Genomic DNA, 21,411 nt, shown 5'->3' with positions numbered 1-21,411 from the left:
TTATATCCAGACTTTATGGTGGAAAAAAAAGAACAAGAAAATCAAAACGATGTACCTGGAGCTGGAGGCATTCAGGCATGAGCAAAGCGTGGAAGAGCCAGAAAAAAGAAAGTGGGTGTGCGTGGAGGTAGAGAGGTTTATTGTAGTGAGAAAGGGGGAAATATGAAGTAGAGTCCTTTAATACAATAAGTCCAGAAAATAATTTCTTCTCAAATACAGAATTCTAATCTTATTTTTAAAATGGATCAAATTCTTTAACCATATTTTCCAGTGTGCAAACCCATTTAGTTCTCTGTAATCGTTCTCATATAGCAACTGTTCAGCATGAGATAATTATAAAGTGGTCATATGGTCCCTTTAAATAAATCTTTAAATATCTGATACAAAGTATTCAATAACCTAAAATTCAAAGAAGAAGAAAAGAAATGGATTTAAATATTGGATTAGGAAAGTGATCTTCTTCTAGTATGTAATGTCCTCATATGAGCGATTGGACAACTCTACATAACATTTAACAACTTACAGAAACCTACATTTTAAATTTATTTTAAACCAATTTTAAATTTACCCATTTAATCTAAAATTAAAAGAACAAAACTGCAAATGATTTATAGTTTGCAGCCGACTCTGGAATTTGTTCTAGTCAAGATTGGAGTTCTGCGCTGATGCCACTGGTCTTGCCTAGTTTGACTGTTAATCAAACACATCCTTTCTTTTGTAAATGAAGACTCATTATCTTCAGAGACTCTTTTCATGTAGGGGTCAATTCTTGGCTCCATTTTATCTTTCTTTTTCCAGTGTGTCAGATCATTTGTTAACACAATAACACAATAATTTCCAGTGTTTTGCAACTTTATATTTCACTGACTGATAGTTACTTAAATACAATATCAAAAGTTGTGACTTGTACAATGTTAAATTTTTGAAATCACAGAGTTTTACAATTAGTAATTTTACTTGCAATCTGAATGTGATCTTTGACTTCGAGCTTTGTTTTGATATACAAATCACCAAGGTTGGACACTCATGATTTTCCCACCGTTTTTAATATGTTTTGATGCCTGCAAAGCCCTTTGAACCTCCCCATGTGGCACTGGGCTATACAAAGACACTGAATTTCATTTAAGTGAACTAAGAAATACTGCATTTTGTTAAAAGCTCTGGCAGACCTTGAAAACCCATCCATGAAGAGGTTAAACACATTACAGAGTGAAAGTAACACAGCTTTTACAGGCATGTCAGCACGGGTAAACCTGGAAAAAAGCTACTAAGAATAAAGTCAAGACTATCTGAAGCCAAGAAAGGAAAAATAGCAAAAATGCTGACTGTGTAAGTCAAGATGGAAAACCACTGTAAAGAGATGCCTCAGCTCGGCAGATAACTGGAATAGGCTCAACTTTCTAAGAGCTGCTTACGACGTGGGAACAGCATGGGAAATCTACAGCACATCCTGTCATGATGCAAGATACTACAGTCTCTAGGATGCTAGGCTCAAGTCCTGGCTGAAGTTCTCAAGAGATGCAGGGTAATGGCAAACTAATCTATATCGACAGCAAGACCTGCTTTGATGGTTTTGACATCCAAGAACTTTTCCAAAGAAGGAAGGCCAGTCTGTCAGGTTGTCAAGACGATATTGATGGACCTCAGGAAGAAGCTAGTCTTCCCAATAGAGATGATAAAACCAGCCAGATATTGTCTTGTGGTCCATAGTAGAGTAAAGGATCCTCTTCAAGCTTACCATACATTGGGAGGAAGGAACGGCATTGGTATATGAGAAAAAAGATCTTAAATATGCTGAGTTGGCAGTGGAGTGCCAAGAGGCTTGCTGAAAAGCCAGGATTTACCCTTGGAGGTTGGCTGTTGGGGCTTTATAGGCCAAACAGTTCAGCCCAGCCACTCCGTGGAGCTGGAGCGACAGAAAGCCATGAAGGAGCTAGGAGAAGAAGCTGAGAAAACACGTTTTTGATTGTGGGTTTGGAGAAAGGATGGCAACTGGGGGGCCATCCTGAAATTCAAGTTTTTATAGCTCCTTTGAGATGACCATAAAGAATATTAGATAAGATCAACCTTTATATGATGCTTTAATTTATGGTCCACCTGGTACCTCAGCATTTCTTTCCATGGACTTTCAAAAGTTCTTATCTTCGACAATTAAATGAGGCAGGAATATTATTGTTGGGGTCAAAGGAGCTTGCAAAGAAAAGCGTCTGGACTTCTTTAAGTTACTTGAAGACGTTTCACCTCTCATCCGAGAGGCTTCTTCAGTTCTAAGGTCAAATAGTGGAGAGTCCCAGATATAAACCTGGTGGGAGTGTCCCCCCACAGAGGGACAAAAGGACCCCCTGATGATCCTCTAATCGCCTGAGCCAAGGTGTGGAACTGGGTGTGGGTCCCAATCAGCCAGAGTTTCGGGTGAGTTCATTGTGAAACCTGGCCCCACCTTATCATGCGAATTCCTGAGGTCAGATGGCCCAGGATGTGAGTGGGCGTTAAGGTGTCTGGGAAGGGATCTCAAAACTGAACCACGAGGGGAGTAACCTAGAGAACCCTCCTTTATGTGTGTGTGCGTGCATGTATACCCACCACGGAGGCAGTGGAGACTGTCAGAAAACGACTACAAGAAGACAACTCCTTGGAGGACAGGACCAACTTCACACCCGATCAGATTTGCACACTGTTAGACCTCTGCCTCACCACTACATATTTCAAATACAACGAAGGCTATTACAGACAAAAACATGGCTGTGCCATGGGCTCCCCCGTGTCACCTATTGTAGCCAACCTTTACATGGAGGAAGTGGAAAGGAAGGCTCTTGGCTCTTTCAAAGGAAGAGTACCCAGCCACTGGTACAGATATGTAGACGACACCTGGGTCAAAATCAAGACACAAGAAGTGGAATCCTTCACTGCGCACATCAACGCTGTGGATAAAAACATCAAGTTCACCAGGGAAGACACAAAGGACGACTGTTTGCCTTTCCTGGACTGCGCTGTGCACATTGAAGAGAATGGCAACCTCAACATCGAAGTTTACCGGAAGCCCACACACACGGACCAGTACCTCCTGTTTGACTCCCATCACCCTCTGGAACACAAACTTGGAGTAATTAGGACCCTACACCACCGGGCAGAACATGTTCCCTCTAAGCCTGAAGGGAAAAAGAAGGAACACACACATGTAAAGGAAGCACTCAAAACGTGCGGCTATCCTAAATGGGCATTCTTAAAGTCAGCAAAGAGGCACAGAAAAGAAGATCAGACACCAGCGAGGGAGGATAAGAAGGACAGACGCAACAACATTGTCATCCCCTATGTAGCCGGTGTATCAGAGAAACTCAGGAGGGTTTTCTCCAAGCATGACATCCCGGTGTACTTCAGACCCAGCAACACACTCAGACAAAAACTGGCTCACCCGAAAGACAAAACGCCAAAACACAGACTTAACAATGTGGTGTATGCTGTACAGTGCAGCGAGGAATGCACAGACCTCTACATTGGAGAGACCAAACAGCCACTTCACAAGCGCATGGCACAACACAGAAGAGCCACCTCCACAGGACAAGACTCAGCTGTCCATCTGCATCTTAAGGATAAAGGACACTCTTTCGAGGATGCCAATGTTCACATTTTGGACAGAGAGGACAGATGGTTTGAAAGAGGAGTGAAAGAAGCCATCTATGTCCACTGTGAGCGACCATCTTTGAACAGAGGCGGTGGTTTACGACACCAACTCTCTGCCATCTATAATCCAGTTTTGAGATCCCTTCCCAGACGCCTTAACGCCCACTCACACCCTGGGCCATCTGACCTCAGGAATTCGCATGATAAGGTGGGGCCAGGTTTCACAATGAACTCACCCGAAACTCTGGCTGATTGGGACCCACACCCAGTTCCACACCTTGGCTCAGGCGATTAGAGGATCATCAGGGGGTCCTTTTGTCCCTCTGTGGGGGGACACTCCCACCAGGTTTATATCTGGGACTCTCCACCATTTGACCTTAGAACTGAAGAAGCCTCTCGGATGAGAGGTGAAGCGTCTTCAAGTAACTTAAAGAAGTCCAGACGCTTTTCTTTGCAAGCTCCTTCGACTACGATGACCTGGATGACTGAGAACCTTCACAGACATTATTGTTGAGGACTTCAAATATAACTACTAAGGAGTTCCGAGCATCATGGAGTCTTTTAATTGCATTCAACATATATTGTGGCCTACTCACACTGCGGGACACACTGTAGGACATGCAGGTTCTTGCTGCTACCTCTGGCTTTGCATTCCACTTGTTTTCTATAAAGAAAACAATTATCTGATCTGATAAAGGTCCTGTCAGTTATCTGATAGGACCTTTTCTGTTAGGATAAACAAGTTCTCCTCTAATATGACCACTCTAACCTTTCACAATGGTCAGTCTAAAATTAATTTCATTGTACTATGCTGATGACATTGAGTTGCATATGTCTTTTAACCCTCAATAGCTGAATAGGCTGTCCACCCGAGTCCCATTTTACCCAGAATGATTCTTTAGCGATTATCTCATCCTAAAAGTCACCAAGACTGTGACCGACATTATAGCGCCTCCTGAATTACATCCTAAAATCCGTCAGACTCTTGCTTCTTTTTGTTCAACTACATTTGAAATCTTGATGGAATATGTATGTAATATGAAAATTACAACATATGCTCTCCTTGGTTGGACTGGAGAAAATTATTCAAGAATTTGTGTCATTGTGCTTAGATTGTAATGCCTGGTAATGTCCTCTTTGGATAAGTAAGTAAGTAAGTACAATTTTATTTATATAGCACCTTCCTAGATAAAATCACAAAATGACAAAGTATAAAACAGAAACAGACAAAAGTTAACAACTTTTGTTACGTATGTTACGTCTTACATCCTAAGTGATAAAAATTTTTACAGCCAGGCTATTAATGTATTCTAGTATGGAAGCTCATATTAACTCTATTTTATATTTTTTGTGTTGAGTTCCAGTAGATTTTAAGATTGAAAGTTCTTGTACTTATATACAGAGAACTAAATGGCCAAGCTCCAGACTACACTGGAATACAAAATAATAAATACAAAATAATTGGCTCCTGGGAACTTCAGACCGGCACTTTATCTACGTGTCTTACATTGATTTAAGATATGAAATCCAATAAAACCTTGCAGGTCAGGTCAAGTGAGATACATTCTGTGTATCTTGACGTTTTGACTTATATTTGAATGTCAATATAATAATAATAATAATAATAATAATAATAATAATAATAATAATAATAATAATAATGGATTGCATTTATATAGCGCTTTTCGGGACCCCTCAAAGCGCTTTACAATACCACTATTCATTCACTCTCACATTCATACACTGGTGAAGGCAAGCTACTATAATAATATATCATCACAGTGCCTGGAAGTTAAACTTTTTCTACCAAAAATGTTTTAATGTGTTTATTCTGAAAACAGACTAAAAGGTGATAGCTGACACATCAAAGATATTACGTATGTTACATATTACATAGTTTAGCTAAAAATAAAATGAGATCAGCATGCTGAAAAATATTTGAAGCATGTGCCTTTGAACTTGGACTGCACATCTATTTCTCTTTGGAGGACCAACAGTAGTCAACAGTAGTTATTATTAGAACTCATTAGAGAGCTGAGTTAGTGGAAAACTAAGCCTGTTTTTCCAACTACTCGAACAGATTAACTCCAGTATGTTTTTTTAATCCCAGCTCTAACATTCAAATTCTGAGCTCACAGGAACATAGCCATGGGGTTTTAATTTCGGATTCATTGCTAAGTTTTGAGTTAAATTGCGTTTTGTCCTTCCATATGTAACCGTGGATACAAAGGTGAAAAACAAGGGGTGGAAAGAGGGGGGTAAGGAGAGGAGAAAGCAGAGGTCAACAGCAAGTCAAGGTAACCATATTCTGTTATTTCCCTCTGAGCAATTTAGAGTGATGCAAATGTCTGCATGGAGAACCTATTGGATTCATGTTGATAACCTATGAGATAAATATGCTAAAACACGTGTCTGCGAGAAGGAGAATGAAGGAAAACAAGGGAAGGATGAGGGAGAAAGAAAGAGGTGCAACAGGCACACACATAATCAGAAGTTGCTGGTAATGTGCAGGCATTCACCCAGTGGACGAACATCTTTCACTTTATTAGCATGACAAAGAACACAATCATTTTGGATATGCCTGAATGCCGTTTTCATTAACTTCCCAATGATTTATTAACAAAAGTGTCAGAAATGGTCTGAAAGCTGTAGGCCTTGGCTTAGTCCCCCAAAAAAGAAAAGAAATTGAACAAGAAACAGAAAAAAAATAACGCAAACCAAATAAAGAAATGTCATGTTAGGAAATGAATAATGAGAGAGCAGAAAGGGTGAGCAGAGTAGGGGTTCAATGAGGGGTTAAAAGGTAGACAGTTTTATAAGAGCTCAAATTCTAAATGGAAAATGTATCCAGTTAATTATGACATTCGTTATGTTTTAACACAGCACATTCAAACTGAGACTCCCAGCTGGGAAACGTTCTCCTGGCAGCTAATGGGGAATTCCATCAGCCGTGGCGGAGATTAAAACTGAGTTTATATTCTGTTTTACAGAGTCTGCTTATATGAAAGAACCCAACAAGACAAAAAAAAAGACAATGTGGAATTTACATAAAAATAGCCACAGACCATCTCTTAGAGAAGATGAATTTAGACATCTTTTTTCAGTCAGGTTTTTCTTTATTGTAGTTTTATAACGGAAAACACCAAATTTATGAAATAACGGCAACGTTATTTCTTCCACTGGGTTTATGGTCGCAATTCTTCTTAAAGTTCGGCTTCCAAAAGCCACCAAAATGCTCAAATCAAGGTTTCAAAACAAGACTTGTCACAGTGGCTGTGTCCATATACAGATGGTGAAATTTCTCATCTCATTTCTCATCATCGTAAAACCTTCAAAGTCACAGAGGTAGTACTTTCTTTTAATCGTGTACTCTTGAGGATTACACTGAGGCACTGTTTTAAAAAAGTAACAAAGCGCACTAAACATATTAACATGTTTACTGCTAATTGCAAAAACTTACTTGTTGCAAAAAAAAAGAATTCGAATACTTTTGCATTTTCATAAATTCAGGACACTCACAAGAAATTGCACCCTGATGCCTACTCCAGTGTTAATACTTGTGAACAATAAGTAATTTGTCAACTCGAGATGACAGCTGCCAATCTTAGTTCTGGAAATTTCAACCTCATTGATATATAATTAGAAAACAGGATAGATAAAAATATCAGCTGTATTTTTACTAAATGCACTACAAGCAAAGACTTTTTTTAAAGAATTTATTAAGATCATTATTTTAACAACAGATGTTTACTGTCAAAGGTTGTGCTTCTGTTGAAACCTTTGCATGTGCAGCATATTTCAGTGAGGTTTAATTATTTTTTACTACTATATTTGGCATTTTTCATTAAAAATAAATATGCATCCTAGTCAAAATTATAGCCTGGGTGACTACAATAAACTGTGAATATGATATGAATGTGAAACCAAGGCTCAGGCATGGTATCTCACTGGTACTAAGGCGGACCTTTGCAGATGGTCTACATTTTGTACCTGTGCTGCAACTCAAGGGAATTATTAAAATTTTCTTAAACTGTACACTCAAAAACATAGAGAAATAATTTTAAAATATATGAAATCAAAGGTTTACAATTACACTAAGGCGCCATGAGTGGAGGAAAAATAAGAGTTGGAAAGAGTTGCTCTCCACTGTTACAGTTATCTGTGCTGCTGGTCTTTCTTTCTCTTGTGCTTCTTTTTCTTTGTATTGGACTGTGCTGTCATCATTGCCTTTCTAATTTTAGCCATCAGCATTCGTCCTCCTCATAACATTAAAGCCCAAGTCTATTCCTGGTGTTGTTAGCCTTAATGTTGACTACATTTCTATAATCTTTCTCTTTGGATAGGCAGAGAACTATGCAAATGAACACCAGTGCAAGACTACAATCTTTAGTTGTTAATATGGACTCAGCTTCAAAAACATTCAGTCTATAATTCTCATAATATCACTTATTTGGTTTCACTAGAAGTTCTCGGGTAAATATTTGGATCTTTTAATAGCAAATCTGTCAGCTTCATCACTGTTTTAGCGAGCAAATGGAAGGTGCTGATCTGAACGTAAGATTCTTCGAGCAGCGACTAGTACAGCTTCATTCTGAAGACAAGTAAGTCGTGCTATTGAGTCACTGGACAAATTTAGTCCCTCTAATAATACTGATGCTCTTTTCATTGAAATGTGAAAGCCTAGAGCACTTTACTGTCTGACAGGTGGTATTTGATCACAGTTAGCTTTTAAATTTTGCACTTACCATTTTGAATCTTTAAATAATAAGCTAATCAGGCACAACTTTAGCTAGGAGTTATAATACAGAAATGTTGCTTGTTGTGCTAGTGAACATTCCAGGCACCTATTGAATTGATAATCCTAGTGTCTAGTTACCTTATGTGAATTAATAGTATGGCAGCTGCATTCATCATCACTCATGTCAAAGCTGAGAGTAGTTTAACTTAATAATGGTTGTGGTTCCTACATTTTGCTTAGTTTCGAGTTGCTGGGTGCGGTCAGTACCGTATTTCCCGGACTACAAAGCGCACCTGAATATTAGCCGCACAAGCTAAAATCAGGGGAAAATCCTGTTTTGTACATACATTATCCGCACCTGACTAAAAGCCGCAGGTGTTTCAATGTTGACTTATCATATGTAAGAGAATATGCACAAAGGGAATTGTCAGGAAAGAGATGGCTGTTTGGAGACACACCCCTTTTATTAATATTTTGAAAAACAAGTCACGGGTACATATTTGCATAACTTTTTAGGTATATGTACAAGTACCGGTAATTACAAGTACGAAACATGTACTGTGCTTCATAAATGAGTAACAAATGTAGTACATAACAATAACCTACAGCACACCAGAAAAATAGATTCGGACTACCTTTTAGGCTCAGGTGCAGTGACACGGCTTTAACAAGAAGAAAAGTCAGTCATTCACCACCATCTTTCTCTTCTTCCTGCGCACTAAAACCACCAAAGTCCTCTTTTCCAGTGTCGGAAACTAACAGGTTCAGGATGGCTTCGTCATCCACTCTCAGCTTCTTTCCTTCGTTGTCACTTTCAAAACCAAACAAATCCTTGTTGTCAGTGTCAGAGTCGAACACCCTCAGAGGGCCGTGGCGGTGTCTCCATCATGCAGCAGTCCAGCCCTTCGAAATCCGTTGGGGATCATGGATGTTTTCACACTTTTCCACGCTGTCAGATTCCACTGGTGGAGTTGAGCATAACTTGCTTTTCGCAAGCTTATCGCCGCTCGTCATCCACGCCTCCCTTAAACACGTAGCGCTACTTTGAAGTTTGTTTTTCGCGCTACTTGTACCTGGCGGATGGACATGTGACCAACATACCCCTCTTGAACCCCGATACTGTGTGTCTGATCACATGCCCTTCCGCCAGGCAACGTAGTGCCGTACAACAGCAGAACAAACAAAACAAATCGTCTTACAATATGACAAAAATCATGGACAATCCATAGAAAAGCCGCACCTGACTAAAAGCCGCAGGGTTCAAAGCTTGTGCAAAAAGTAGCGGCTTATAGCCCGACAATTACAGTAAATATTTTTCTGGTTTATTGTTTGTGTCTTGTACCATCCTAACATAATATAGCTAAAGTAGCTAACATCTTTTCCTTTGTGTGGTAGCTGGGTGTAACTGATTGATTGACTGACTGATTGATAATACTTTATTTGTCACAAAGCATGGTACTAACCATTTGCTAAGTTACTAACATGCTCCAATTAAAATCAAGTGATATCCCATCTTACTGTGTCCATTTTGAGCATAGGGTGTAAGATTGCTAAAAATGAACTTTTGCTACATTTTGTGATCATGTTGTTGTGTCACTTTGTTAAAGTTGGGTTCTATTTTGTTGAACTGAACCCCTGATTTTTGTAGAACAAGAGACGGGGAAAAACGATTTTTGTATCTGTAAATGGTTACAGCTTTATAAGTTTAACTGAATATAGGCAAATGCATCATAAAACTGTGAAGATTGGACTAATTTTGAACCTGAGGATTTATTTTAATGCAGTGAAAGAAATCAAAATCATTTAACAGCTACCTTAACACACAAATGCTCATCTATAATGGACAAATATGTAAGTGCAAAACAAGGCCTTAAAAGAAAATGCAGGAAGGGAATATGAGGTGAAAACTGGTGATTTCATGGCTTTCTGTCTGTCATAAAGTACAGTATACGTAACTTTTGAGGAAGGGGTTCGTAAATGAGTCATAAACCTATTTTGGTTGGATCCGTTTCTGATCACAGTATGTTTTTATATGGACATGTTTCATTGGTGTTCTTGGCTGTGAGGTTGGAACAGCTAACATTTCTGATTCCAAAAGGTCTGCCTGACATTCCCAGTATCACCACCTTCACCTACAAAAAAAAGTAACAGTGGAAAGAGGGGAATCTGAATTCTTAGAGAAAACATGTCGCAGGTTTTTTTGTTTTTGTTTTTTTAAGATCAAGCTTGTCATCGTTGATCTGATGAATGACTCTCATCCTTCCAGACCCTTTAAAAGAAAAAGAAAAACAGCCGAGAAAATAAGCTCAATGGTGCAATTTAGAGACCTTTATAAATCAGTCCTGGTGAGTACACATATTTCCGTGAGGGGAGAATTTATATGTTTAATTACCGAGCACAGGTGCCAGGCCCTGGCTTTACTCATTACAGTAAGATATATGAACAGCGGCGAGAGCCTGGATAGTGCAGGACAAAAAGGGAGGACAAAGTAATTAGCTGGCTCTTATTTAATGGGACCCTTCCTCAAGCCATTCATGGCTCCCGTTGCGGCTCCTCGTCCATATGCTTCAATTCAGAAATCATTTCATAAAGAACCACTGGTGGCAGGTAGCACAGCGGCAATTAACGCTGGCGGGAAATGGAATCGGCAGGGATTGAAAATGAAGTGTTAAACACTGCAATATTTGATTGTCCAGCTTTTCTTAACTCAAACCCTCTTTGCTCCCTCTCCCCCTCTTTTCCCTCTCAGATAGATTTTACCAAGAGAGATGGATAGCCAAACATTGGGATTCCCTACTGAGTGGGAATGTGCTCTAAATGCCTTTGGCCACAGAGTGGCTGAGGTTGGTTTTGGCTATGCACGTGTGTGTGTGTGTGTGTGTGTGTGTGTGTGTGTGTGTGTGTGTGTGTGTGTGTGTTTGGCCAAAGTGTGCGTTTATCCTCCCATGGCCTGTAAGTGGACTTGGCCGTAGATCCAGCTTTGGCTATCCTGAACCTGTGAAGCTATACCGTCTGTTTATGTGTGTTTAGACTAGTGGCACCTGGACTGCTTGCTGAGGCTAGGAGAGATGTTAGCCACTGCACAGCCAGTGCGCCAGTGTGCCATTTTACCTCAAGGAGTCTGGATGTGTACCAAGCAGAGCCATGCCAAAAAGAGGCAGTGACCACCCAGAGAGCCGTGGATGGGTACTGGGACTGGGCCTCTTTCAGTTTCAAATCTACACTGTGAGGATGTTCTCAATATTTGTTGAAAGAAAACAATAAAATAGTCAGAAAAAATAGTTACTGCATTATAAATAAATGGATAACTTATGTAACATATAATATAATAATCTACTGCAGTATATTAGTAGTCAGTCACTTACTTTAAGGATATAAACCATTTGGGGTCAACTTGAAGCAAACTATAATTGACATTTGCAAAGCAAAGCGTTTATTTCTGATAACACAAACGTGTCTTTACCGGTTACTTTTTCTGAGTAGGTAACACTGTTATCTAGGAGAATACATTTAAATGTTTGTAATTTCTGTAAGGTAACAAGTCACACACTGCTGGCATGTTTAAGGAGAAACATAATCAACCCAGAATTGTAATCAACATCTCTAAGCAGTAAACAGCAAAGCAAACCCACAGTGGACAGGCGTATTTCCTCACTCTGTCTACACAGAAACCAGTCATGTTGAGTCAGTCCAGCCAGCCTGGAGGCGTTGTTTGGCCAACAGTAAACCAGGGTATCCCTCACTGGACACCACTTGGCTGCTCCTGAACTCTGCACACTAGCCGTCTGGCCACAGGCTTGTAGCAATTGGCAGGCCATGTTCTCCATGTTCTCTGGCAAATGTCCACTCTGAGTTCATAGCTTTTGACCTGTGTGTTGGAGGGATGCATTTGGCTCAGACTGAGCTATATAAACATCAGAGCGTGTAGCTGAGGGCCAGTTTGGCCCTAGCAGTCATGTTTAACACGCTGACACCGGTTGAATTTAAACACCTGATGTTCAGAGTCTGTCTGAGAGCCAGTTACAGCCACTGTCCTTTGGCAGTCTGGACGCCTGTTAGACATCATGTGATCTCATTAAATGAGAGCACTGTACACTAAACACATTTATGAAAACAAGTAAATGCTGCTCAAAGGGCTGCCTCATTATCAACATAGCCATCTTTTAGCTAATAGCATTTACACAGTAGATATAACTCTTAGAGTAGGTTCACATAAAAACGACTTTAAAAAGATTCTAATATTTTTCTTACTTTTTTCATCATTTTTTCCCTGAAAGAACCTTTTGTTTTCATAACATCATCTACAATAAAGCCAAAAAGAAAAGCAATTAACCAACGTTTATATGGAGTAGGTAAACAATGATTTACTCTGAGACGGACATTGTCTGTTTTTTTGATTCTAAATATTAAAATTACTATATATGTGCCACAGTGAGGTTTATATCTTTACTAGGTATGTGTGTTTTTAAAGGGATGCCAAATGCTGTCATTTTTTTCTGTAAAGCAAATTTACCTTGCCTATGGGTATAAATAAAGTTACCTTGACCTTGACCTTGTACACAACATGCAACTTTTGTTCCTTTCTTAATGGTCCTGTCAGGAGCAAGCATACTGGGTTTTTTTGTTGTTGTTGTTGTTGTTTTTTATTTTGTTTTGCTTTTGTTGTTGTTTTTTTTTAGAAAAAATGTTTCTGAAAATTTCTTAGCATAATGAACATTAAATTCAAAATATATATTTTTTATTCTGTAAAAATATTAAGTTGCGTCTTTATGGTGCCACTGTTGATTATCTCATCCTTTTTAAATGTGTTGCTTAAAAAAATTATTGTGCAATTTATTTGGGTTTTTCAAGGGGAAAAAAATCACACTGATGGTGTAGAAGTCTCAAAACCTCAAAAGGAGCTAATACTTCAGTTGTACTTTATGTTTTGTTAGAACAGCATGTTGTCTTATGTGTATGCTTTAATGTTAAAATAACAAAGCGGTGACACCATGAGTGCAGTGGGTAGCTGTTTTATAGACGGTGTTATAGAATGAATGCTTAAATATGAGTAATTCCAGCATTGGCAACTGAGCACCACGGCCTACCTCACTGACCACAGCCTGATCTCTATCATGCAATTGAGGGCTGAGCTTCATCCATAGGGTGTCTGGGCTCAACCTTTGAGATAGAGTGACTTGGTTAGAGCTGCTACTCATCCTCTTTGAGGAGGATGTGTGTCAGGCATTTTCTACTAAGAGGAGACACTGGAAATATTTTGTCTCTTTGCTGGTTTGTGAACACCTCGGTGTTGCTGCATACGATCTAGACTAGACGGTGGCCAGGGACAAAACTGACTCTGAATCTCTACTTTGACCTCTGTGACCTGGACCCACATAGCAGCAGAAAATGGATGGAGGGATATTTCAATTCATAGCTTGCCTGAAAATCTATGCATTTTAAAGCTGTCTTCAGTCTATTGAAGTAACCCAGTGTATTTGCATTATAAACACAAACTGCTACTAGGTGAATCTTAAAAAAAGTTGATGATTAAAATAGCACATAGCCTGACATACACTGAGGTTATAAGCTCCATATCCACTAACAAGAGATCGATTGTGTCATATTCACCACTGAAGCGGTGACAGATAAAGTAATGGAAACAAAGCTGTAAATCTTTACAGCAGGTAACAAACTTTGAATGTCAGCGAGCATGACGGCCACTGATTCAGGCAGACGTACTGAGGGGGGGCGGGGGGGTAGGGAGGCAGAGTTGGCATGGATTCCTACCTGTTTGAGAGCGGTTGGCGATCCTCCAGTCAACGCGCCACCCTGGCTGCTTTCTCTCCTCCCAGCACTCCCGCCATGCCTGCATGCCCCATTTCCACTCACACTGGGGACACAATCAGAAAAACACCAGGAACAGACATGAGCAAATCCAGTTACTAATCAGGTAGCCATGGTGGTATGACACAGTATCACAGCAGATATATTTTTTCAAGTGTGAGGGTGAAAAACTCACATATTTTGAGGCTAGGTAGGTAGTGAAGGTGTAATGACTACACATATCAACAAACACTGATCAAGTCTAGCTGGGAACCCATTATTCGTTCTTATGGATTATTCGTATTTCCTTTCACCTTTTACTTTAACTGTTATTCATTATCTAACTATTTAGTTAGATTTAGAAAAAGATAGTTAGGACTAAAATACAGCTGTCAGCTTTTCAAAACTCTGTTTTCTTGGCTGCCAGGTCAAGAGTTTGCCCCCTTTAGAGAATTCTGAGAAACATATGTGGTGCAGAAAGCAAATTTTCTTCAAATTGAAAAATTATTTTCACTTTAATGCTGACAATAAAATAAATTATAAAACATGGCAAAAAAAAGAAAATTGGCATAAAACATCCTGGTCCAGGCTTTCAAGGTAGGTTTGAAAAATAGTAATAAAAGGACTTTAATGTAAAAAAAAAACAAGAAAATGCACTTACATCACGATGTAGAGATACAAAGACACAAACAGAGAAATTGCACTGTAAATCATGTCCATGTACACAAACAATTTAAATACATGTCAATTTATTTGGCCATGAGACCAGACTAGGTTGAAATACACCACACTTCTTCCTATAATGAATACAAAAATACTTGAAAATTGCTACATTTTGGCTCCAGTTTCACTTTGTTACAAACTTAACATGTTTCCTTCACAAGAAGGTATGGTACTTCACATTAGAGCAGACATCTATTTTTGAGGAGTTCAGATATAGACATTAGTTTTATTTTATTTATTTTTTTCCCATGGAAGGACAAGAATAGGACAGTAAAATACTGATTGTTCCCGGAACTGAAAAAATGTACTGCTCATTAACTTATATTTGTCATCAAAGATCCCATTTCATCTCCCACCACTTGGCCTTCAACATGCAGTCAAGTACATTCTCTGTGGAGATGGTTAAGAAGAGTTCTTGGGCTGGTTTTCACCAAAGTTGCTGTTGGTCTTGTGGTATTATCCCAACCCTAACCCTAACCTCCAACCTAGGGTAAGGATTTATAACCAGGGCTGGACAAAAGTTGCAGATAAGAAGTTGCAACACGCGTTTGCGTACATAAGTTGTTCTGGAGGAGGACAGACATTTGTTCAGAACTCTTAAAGATGTCAAAGAAGCAAGCTCTGTAAGCAATTACTTTGGTGTTCCTCCACCGCTAAAGAAGTGTGTATTCCCACACATTCAGAGAAATTCCAAGAATACGCGCATCTTTTGTGGTGGAGGAACACCAAAGTAATTCCTCCATATTCCTTGATCAACTTTAAGTAGTATTAATGCAAACTGGAAATGTTCAGGAACAACAGGATAAGGTCAGTCACAACCTGACAGACCATAAAAGTTGCATAGGGCCGCTCTGCTGACTCACTAACTCTAAAGTTTCAAACCTGTTCTGGCTTTAGGATAAGAACAGAAAACGTGCATCAGAAGCTCTATGGCATGGGTTTCTAGCAGCTCCTTTAGGTGTAATGTGTAGGTGGCCCAGTACTTTGGTCCATATGATATATGTTCTCTAACTTGCAATAGTAAACTGACACAGTTGTGGAGACTTACAAAAAGACCTTCAGTTGGGTTTTGAAGGAATTTGCACTTTACAAAAAGCATTAAAAAACAACCTCATAGCCCAAAACATTAGCACAAGAAAGGGACAGAAAAATAGAGTAGAAAGAAAACCTCAAACTTGTGCAGCCAGCAAATATTAAATTCTCTTTCATCCTGACATTAATTTTGTGTAAAGGATCCTAGCTGATTCAAAGCTGGGTCTCCTGCTATGACCATGCAGTTGACAGTTGAAGAGTCCACCCTTTCCAAGCCGGGAAACAGAGTTTCAGGCGCGGAGAGAAACCAGGAGCATTCTGTCATTCAGAATTGACCACACGTCTAATATGTGCCAGACTACCATCCTGTGCCAGCACAGAGTGAGCTGAAAATTCTGTTTTTTTCCCTGCACCAACACAAACTTTATTTCCAGCCTGCTGTACTTGTCATATTTGCCTTGTTGGGACCTTTTTCGGTTCCTAAAATGTAAATCAAGTTGAAGCGTCACCTTTTTCAGACACTGGAGCATTTCCAGAAACACATTGCAGAGGTACAAATAACAAAGTACTTCTACAAAGTGATCAAAAATAGCAGCCACCATGGAAATATTCATGTATAGAAGTGTACAAGATGAGGCTCTTGAATGGGAAATCAAGATTTCCAAAGATTCTCAAAACCTTTTTTTTTTTACGCCTTGTAAAATTGTCATCCATGAAACCTTGCAACCATCCATCCATCTATTGGGGTGATGGAGCCTATCTCAGCTGGTATAGGGTGAGAGACAAGGTAAACCCTGGCTAACACAGAAGGACAGACAACCATTGGTCCTCACATTTACACCTTGCACAACTGCTATAAGGAAAAACAACTTCTTAACATTGTTAATTCTAGCTTAGAACATTGTTTAGGATCCGTAACATAAACCTACCCTAACCTTAAATCTTTTTATAGAATTTTCATCTGATTGAAACACCCAAACAGAAAGGATTTTAACAGGAAAAACTGCAATGTCAAAATATAAGAGACTTCATTTGAGATGTTACATCTTCTAATTTCCCAAAATGTGATTATTTAGCATGTGTCTTAAACAAACCCCTCTGGATGCCCAGAGGTTAAAGCAAATGAACAGAAAGTGAGGAAGACAAAGAGAAAGAGAGAAAAAGTAATAGGAGACAGAGTTGGGGGTAAAGCTCAGAAGGAGGGGCGATGAATTCCCAAATCTAATCTGAGTATAATCAGGGCACTGCCCCAGTGTCCTAACCCCATCTACACACACTTACACACACAAAACACAAGGATGTTGCCTATCCATAACCCCCAGTGTGTGGGCTGCGATGTTCCCATGACCCACTTAACACATCTGGGTCAGCTGTATTCAACTACCAACTAATACATATACACACGTACACATCCTGCCAGGTACATTAAGATAAATGAACACACACGCATGCAGGTTCAGATAAGGCATGGGTTTTTTTTTCAAACTCGTTTGAGTAAAAATGATTGCTTATCCACTCCTCATTACTGGAAAAAGCCCCATATATGTCTCATTATATTATAAACCGCAGCACTGTTCAACAACTATTCACTCCTCCAGAGTTCAGCAGCGGTTATTTTTCAGAGCATTTACTCTTCTAAAGGCCCAGCTCGAACTGGAGCAAAGGCCGAATGTGTGGCCCCACTTCACTGTATATAAAGAGCATTGTGAGACGAACACCTTTGAGAGCCAAAAGGTTGTCTCGCTAGTTGTAGAGCTGGATGTAAACTAGTAAGTTTTTCTGGCGCGTTGGGGCCTTTTTGCAGAGGCAGGAAGCGAGAGAAGGGCACATGAAGAGAGCGGTTAGGCTCTTTAAACGCAGGGGTAGTACTGGCTGCATCGCTTCCAAAAATAAAAAAGGAGAAAAGAAAAAAAAAGAAAAAGAACTTTTGAAGTGTGTTTGTGTTTGAGGCGAGGGAGCAAAGGTGTGCTTTTGCGTTTGAGGCAAAAGCCAGGAGTATCTTCAGTGTGTGTGTGTGCGCGCGCACGTGTGTGTGTGTGTAAGTCCCTCTTGCCAGTTTTAAAAACCATCCGTAGCCCAGGTAAATGGCATGCTGTCCTCTGCACATGCCCAGTGGCTTTCTCTTTCTCTTCACAGGAAAGAGTTCAGAGGGCCAGTTAGCACCGTTCACAGCGGACCCCGAGGCTTCTCTCAAACACACAGCCCAAAACACACACAACCAAATTCATGCACAGAGAATTCCTTAAGCACACACAGCGTACAGGAGGCCACAAACACATTCACACATGCTTGCAGGCTCGCGCAAATTCATGCGGCAGCAGTACATGCATACATACGCATGTGCATGCACACACATGCGCACACACAGTTGGCCCATGGCTAGAGTGTTCAAACAGGCGTGATATTGAAATCCAGCAGTAGGGAGAACAGTGGGTTTTGCTGAGGTCCATAGCAGGTTATTGATCAAGGTTAGTTTACTGTGAAAACTCTGCCTGTGGCCAAGGGCCATTCATACCAGAGGTGTGTGTGTGTACGTGTGTGTGTGTGTGTGTGTGTGTGTGTGTGTGTGTGTGTGTGTGTGTAGGCAAATGAGTAAGAAAAAGACTTAAACGTGTATTTTTGAACATACATGTATATTGAAGGTTTATGGACTGATTGGAGTCTAGCTGAGCTTTTATCAGCTAAGAGAGCTGTCTTTGTGCAGAAGCTTGTTCTATAGAGGCCCTAAAGGGTAACAGTGGGAATCTTTTTTCTCCACTAATTTTGCATTACCTTGCAACATTTTGCATTCACCCAATCCATAGACAGTGGCTGAGGTGTATAATGATATAGTATGAATTATGTTGTAACATTATGCATTGTGGTGAGTGTACTCCAAACTATAGTCTGATGCACTGTAGTTAGAGAATTAGCTAAACAAGTTAAAGTGGAGCTGAAACATGAATTAAGGCTAGTTTCCACTACAGAGGCCTGGATTTACAAAAAAAAAAAAAAAAAAAAATGGATTAAAAATAAGTTTTTAAAGTTATCGTTTTTAGAGCGTTAGCGCCATTGTGTGCCAGTACAAAACATGACATCACCACAATACCTGCCTTTTTGGAGTGCTCGAACCCTCCTCCTTCTCCTGCTCATTTCTTCTTCCAAAACCAACTTACTGTTTACCTGCTTCCTGATCGAATGCATTACTTATCAGCAGAGATGGGCAGTAACGCGTTACTTGTAACGCCACTCCTGCTTTACAGGTGAAAATAGAGCAACAGGATCGCTAGTCTTTGATGTTATTTATTTTCTGCTGTGTTTTACTTGCATATATTTGAAAGAGTGAGTGTTAACACAAAGAAAAAAAAATGTGCTGGACTGTGCAGAAAATGAGTTTAAATGTTAAACAAATTTCTTCCAGTCAGAGAATGTTGCATATAATTTAATTTTTGCTTGATGCATAAAGTTAAAAGGTTAAAACTAATAAAACAAGTTTTAAAAAGAGACTTTTCCATTTGATTACATTTTGTATGATGGATTATGCAGAAAAAGTAGAATTGGGCTGAAAGATCTATCGGTTTATCACCTATTCAGGTTGTGTGAGCATGTTTTTAAAAAGTAACTAAGTAACTAAGTATCTAAGTAATTAATTACCTTTTGAAAATAAGTAATCAGTAAAGTAATTACTTTACCGATTACTTTTTTGGGGAAGTAATCTGTAATTAGTTACTGATTACCTTTTTCAAGTAACTTGACCAACACTGCTCATCAGGTAACTTTGTAATGGGATCATCTGTTTTATTTACCTCCTGTTGTGTATTTGGCATAGATGGAAAATACAACTCACAAATGTGCAGTATTTGCATTCAACTGTGTTTACTTTTGACACTGTGGCATTTTAAATGACAATACAGAACAAATTTACATTTCCTACTGGCCTCTTATATATACAGTATCACATCGTAGGCTAACAGGATGTTTAAAGGACAAGAAAGATAATGATTCATGATCTTTAGGTTGTTTGCTTGTCACATGATCAAACCTGTCAGAGGTCTCTGTAATTTATTTCCAGAGGAAAAAAAAGAGGGAAAAAAACATTTGACCCCAACATGGCAGAAAGGATCAGTGAATTCAAGATCAGATGAATAAAGGAATGACTACATTTTTAATAGCCGTGCATTCATGGGTTCATAATGTTACAATGAGTGTCAGCAAAGTCTTTGTGGTAATGTCAGTCAACCTTTAGAGTTCTGAAGCTTTATGTTGTGGGACTACTCAGGATTTTACGTGTTCTGTGAAACTACCAAACTTGGCTGCCATTCGGTTAGTCTGTCTGACACACTATGCAGATATTCCAGAACACACATTCACATCGCCTTTTGTCTCGCACTAACAAAAGCAGTTGTTTGAGATGTGTCTGTTATTCTATTCAGGACCTCAGAGGCCTGCCAACAAATGACCTTCATATGGAAATTTAAACACCTATGCACACATGCGTAAATGAGTGTGGAGGAATTTCAGCATAACTTCACTCAATCAGACAAAATGTGGTAAATGTTAACCACAGACACACAAAGAGAATCACTTTCAGGCAATATAGATACATAACCTCGTGCATACACATGCATAACTTTTACGAAGCTTGAATGTAAGTGGGTTGGGTTTTTTTTATATATATATATATATATATATATCATGCCAGAAAGTTGTCCAAGCAGAAAGTTGTGATCCAATTCTTTGCTTTTTTTCTCCCTTTTTCTTATCTCTAGCTCCCTGTCTTCACAACATCATCCATCCTTACTCTGTGGTACTGAGTCAAAGGGAACTGGATTTATCATGTAGGTGCTGAGAGGATTTGTTCACTGACCTCAAAGTTCTTGCATACTTGATTTTGTGTTTGGAAGACTGAAGGGTGCATCAGATCTTAATTTTCCATCGTGGCCTGTTGACCAGCACCCCAAACATGTTTAATGTTCAGCTGCATCTCGCTGGAAATTAATTTTTAATGGTGTGTAAGAGTAATGATCGGAAAGAACCACAGGCTTGCATGGCACTGCTTGGTAGCCAGTGACAGGTCAGCTTCATGGACTAATATTTTGTGTCTGTGTATTTTTACTAACATGTTTAATATTGTTTATGCTTGATCTTGACACTGTAACAGTCACAATGGTGTGGTGTCTCTTTAAGATAACCCAAGTCGAGGTTTAATGTCGTCATCCGTATGTGCCACTGACTCTCTCTGTGATCGTGTGGACATGTGCTTGCACGCTAGTGCATGAAGAGGGACAGATTTTATGTTTTACCTCTCCAGACACCTTTTTTTGCAACGTTATGGGTTGTACGAACACTGCGCGCTATGTTTGTTAAGCTGCAGCCGTTCAACCGGGCTTATATGGTTGATGAAGAGAAGGCATATTAAAGAACACGATGTGGAATTCCCAAAGCCAGTGTGAGTGTCTATTCTTTTGGCTACCCTGCTAAGTGTTTTGCCGCCTCCTCTCAACCACTAAACG

At 39.5% G+C, this 21,411-nt stretch overlaps 1 protein-coding gene across 10 annotated transcripts in view; it reads right to left on the bottom strand.

Moving 5' to 3' along the window:
• LOC146504921 (uncharacterized) overlaps nucleotides 1-21,411 on the bottom strand; it is a 483,966-nt gene that overhangs the window by 420,285 nt on the left and 42,270 nt on the right. For all 10 annotated transcript variants that reach the window (XR_014877737.1, XR_014877738.1, XM_085183493.1 and 7 more), the window contains exon 2: nucleotides 14,129-14,231. Coding sequence is in view for 2 of the 10 variants with exons in the window: in XM_085183488.1 (XP_085039614.1) it covers nucleotides 14,129-14,231 (103 nt within the window). In the remaining 8 variants the exon portion in view is untranslated. The remainder of the gene's footprint in view (nucleotides 1-14,128; nucleotides 14,232-21,411) is intronic.

Source organism: Neolamprologus multifasciatus, chromosome 13, assembly GCF_963576455.1.
Source record: "Neolamprologus multifasciatus chromosome 13, fNeoMul1.2, whole genome shotgun sequence".
NCBI classification, from domain to species: Eukaryota; Metazoa; Chordata; class Actinopteri; order Cichliformes; family Cichlidae; genus Neolamprologus; species Neolamprologus multifasciatus.
The sequence above is the reverse complement of the archived record's forward strand: the minus strand, read 5'-3'. Positions and strand labels throughout refer to the sequence as shown.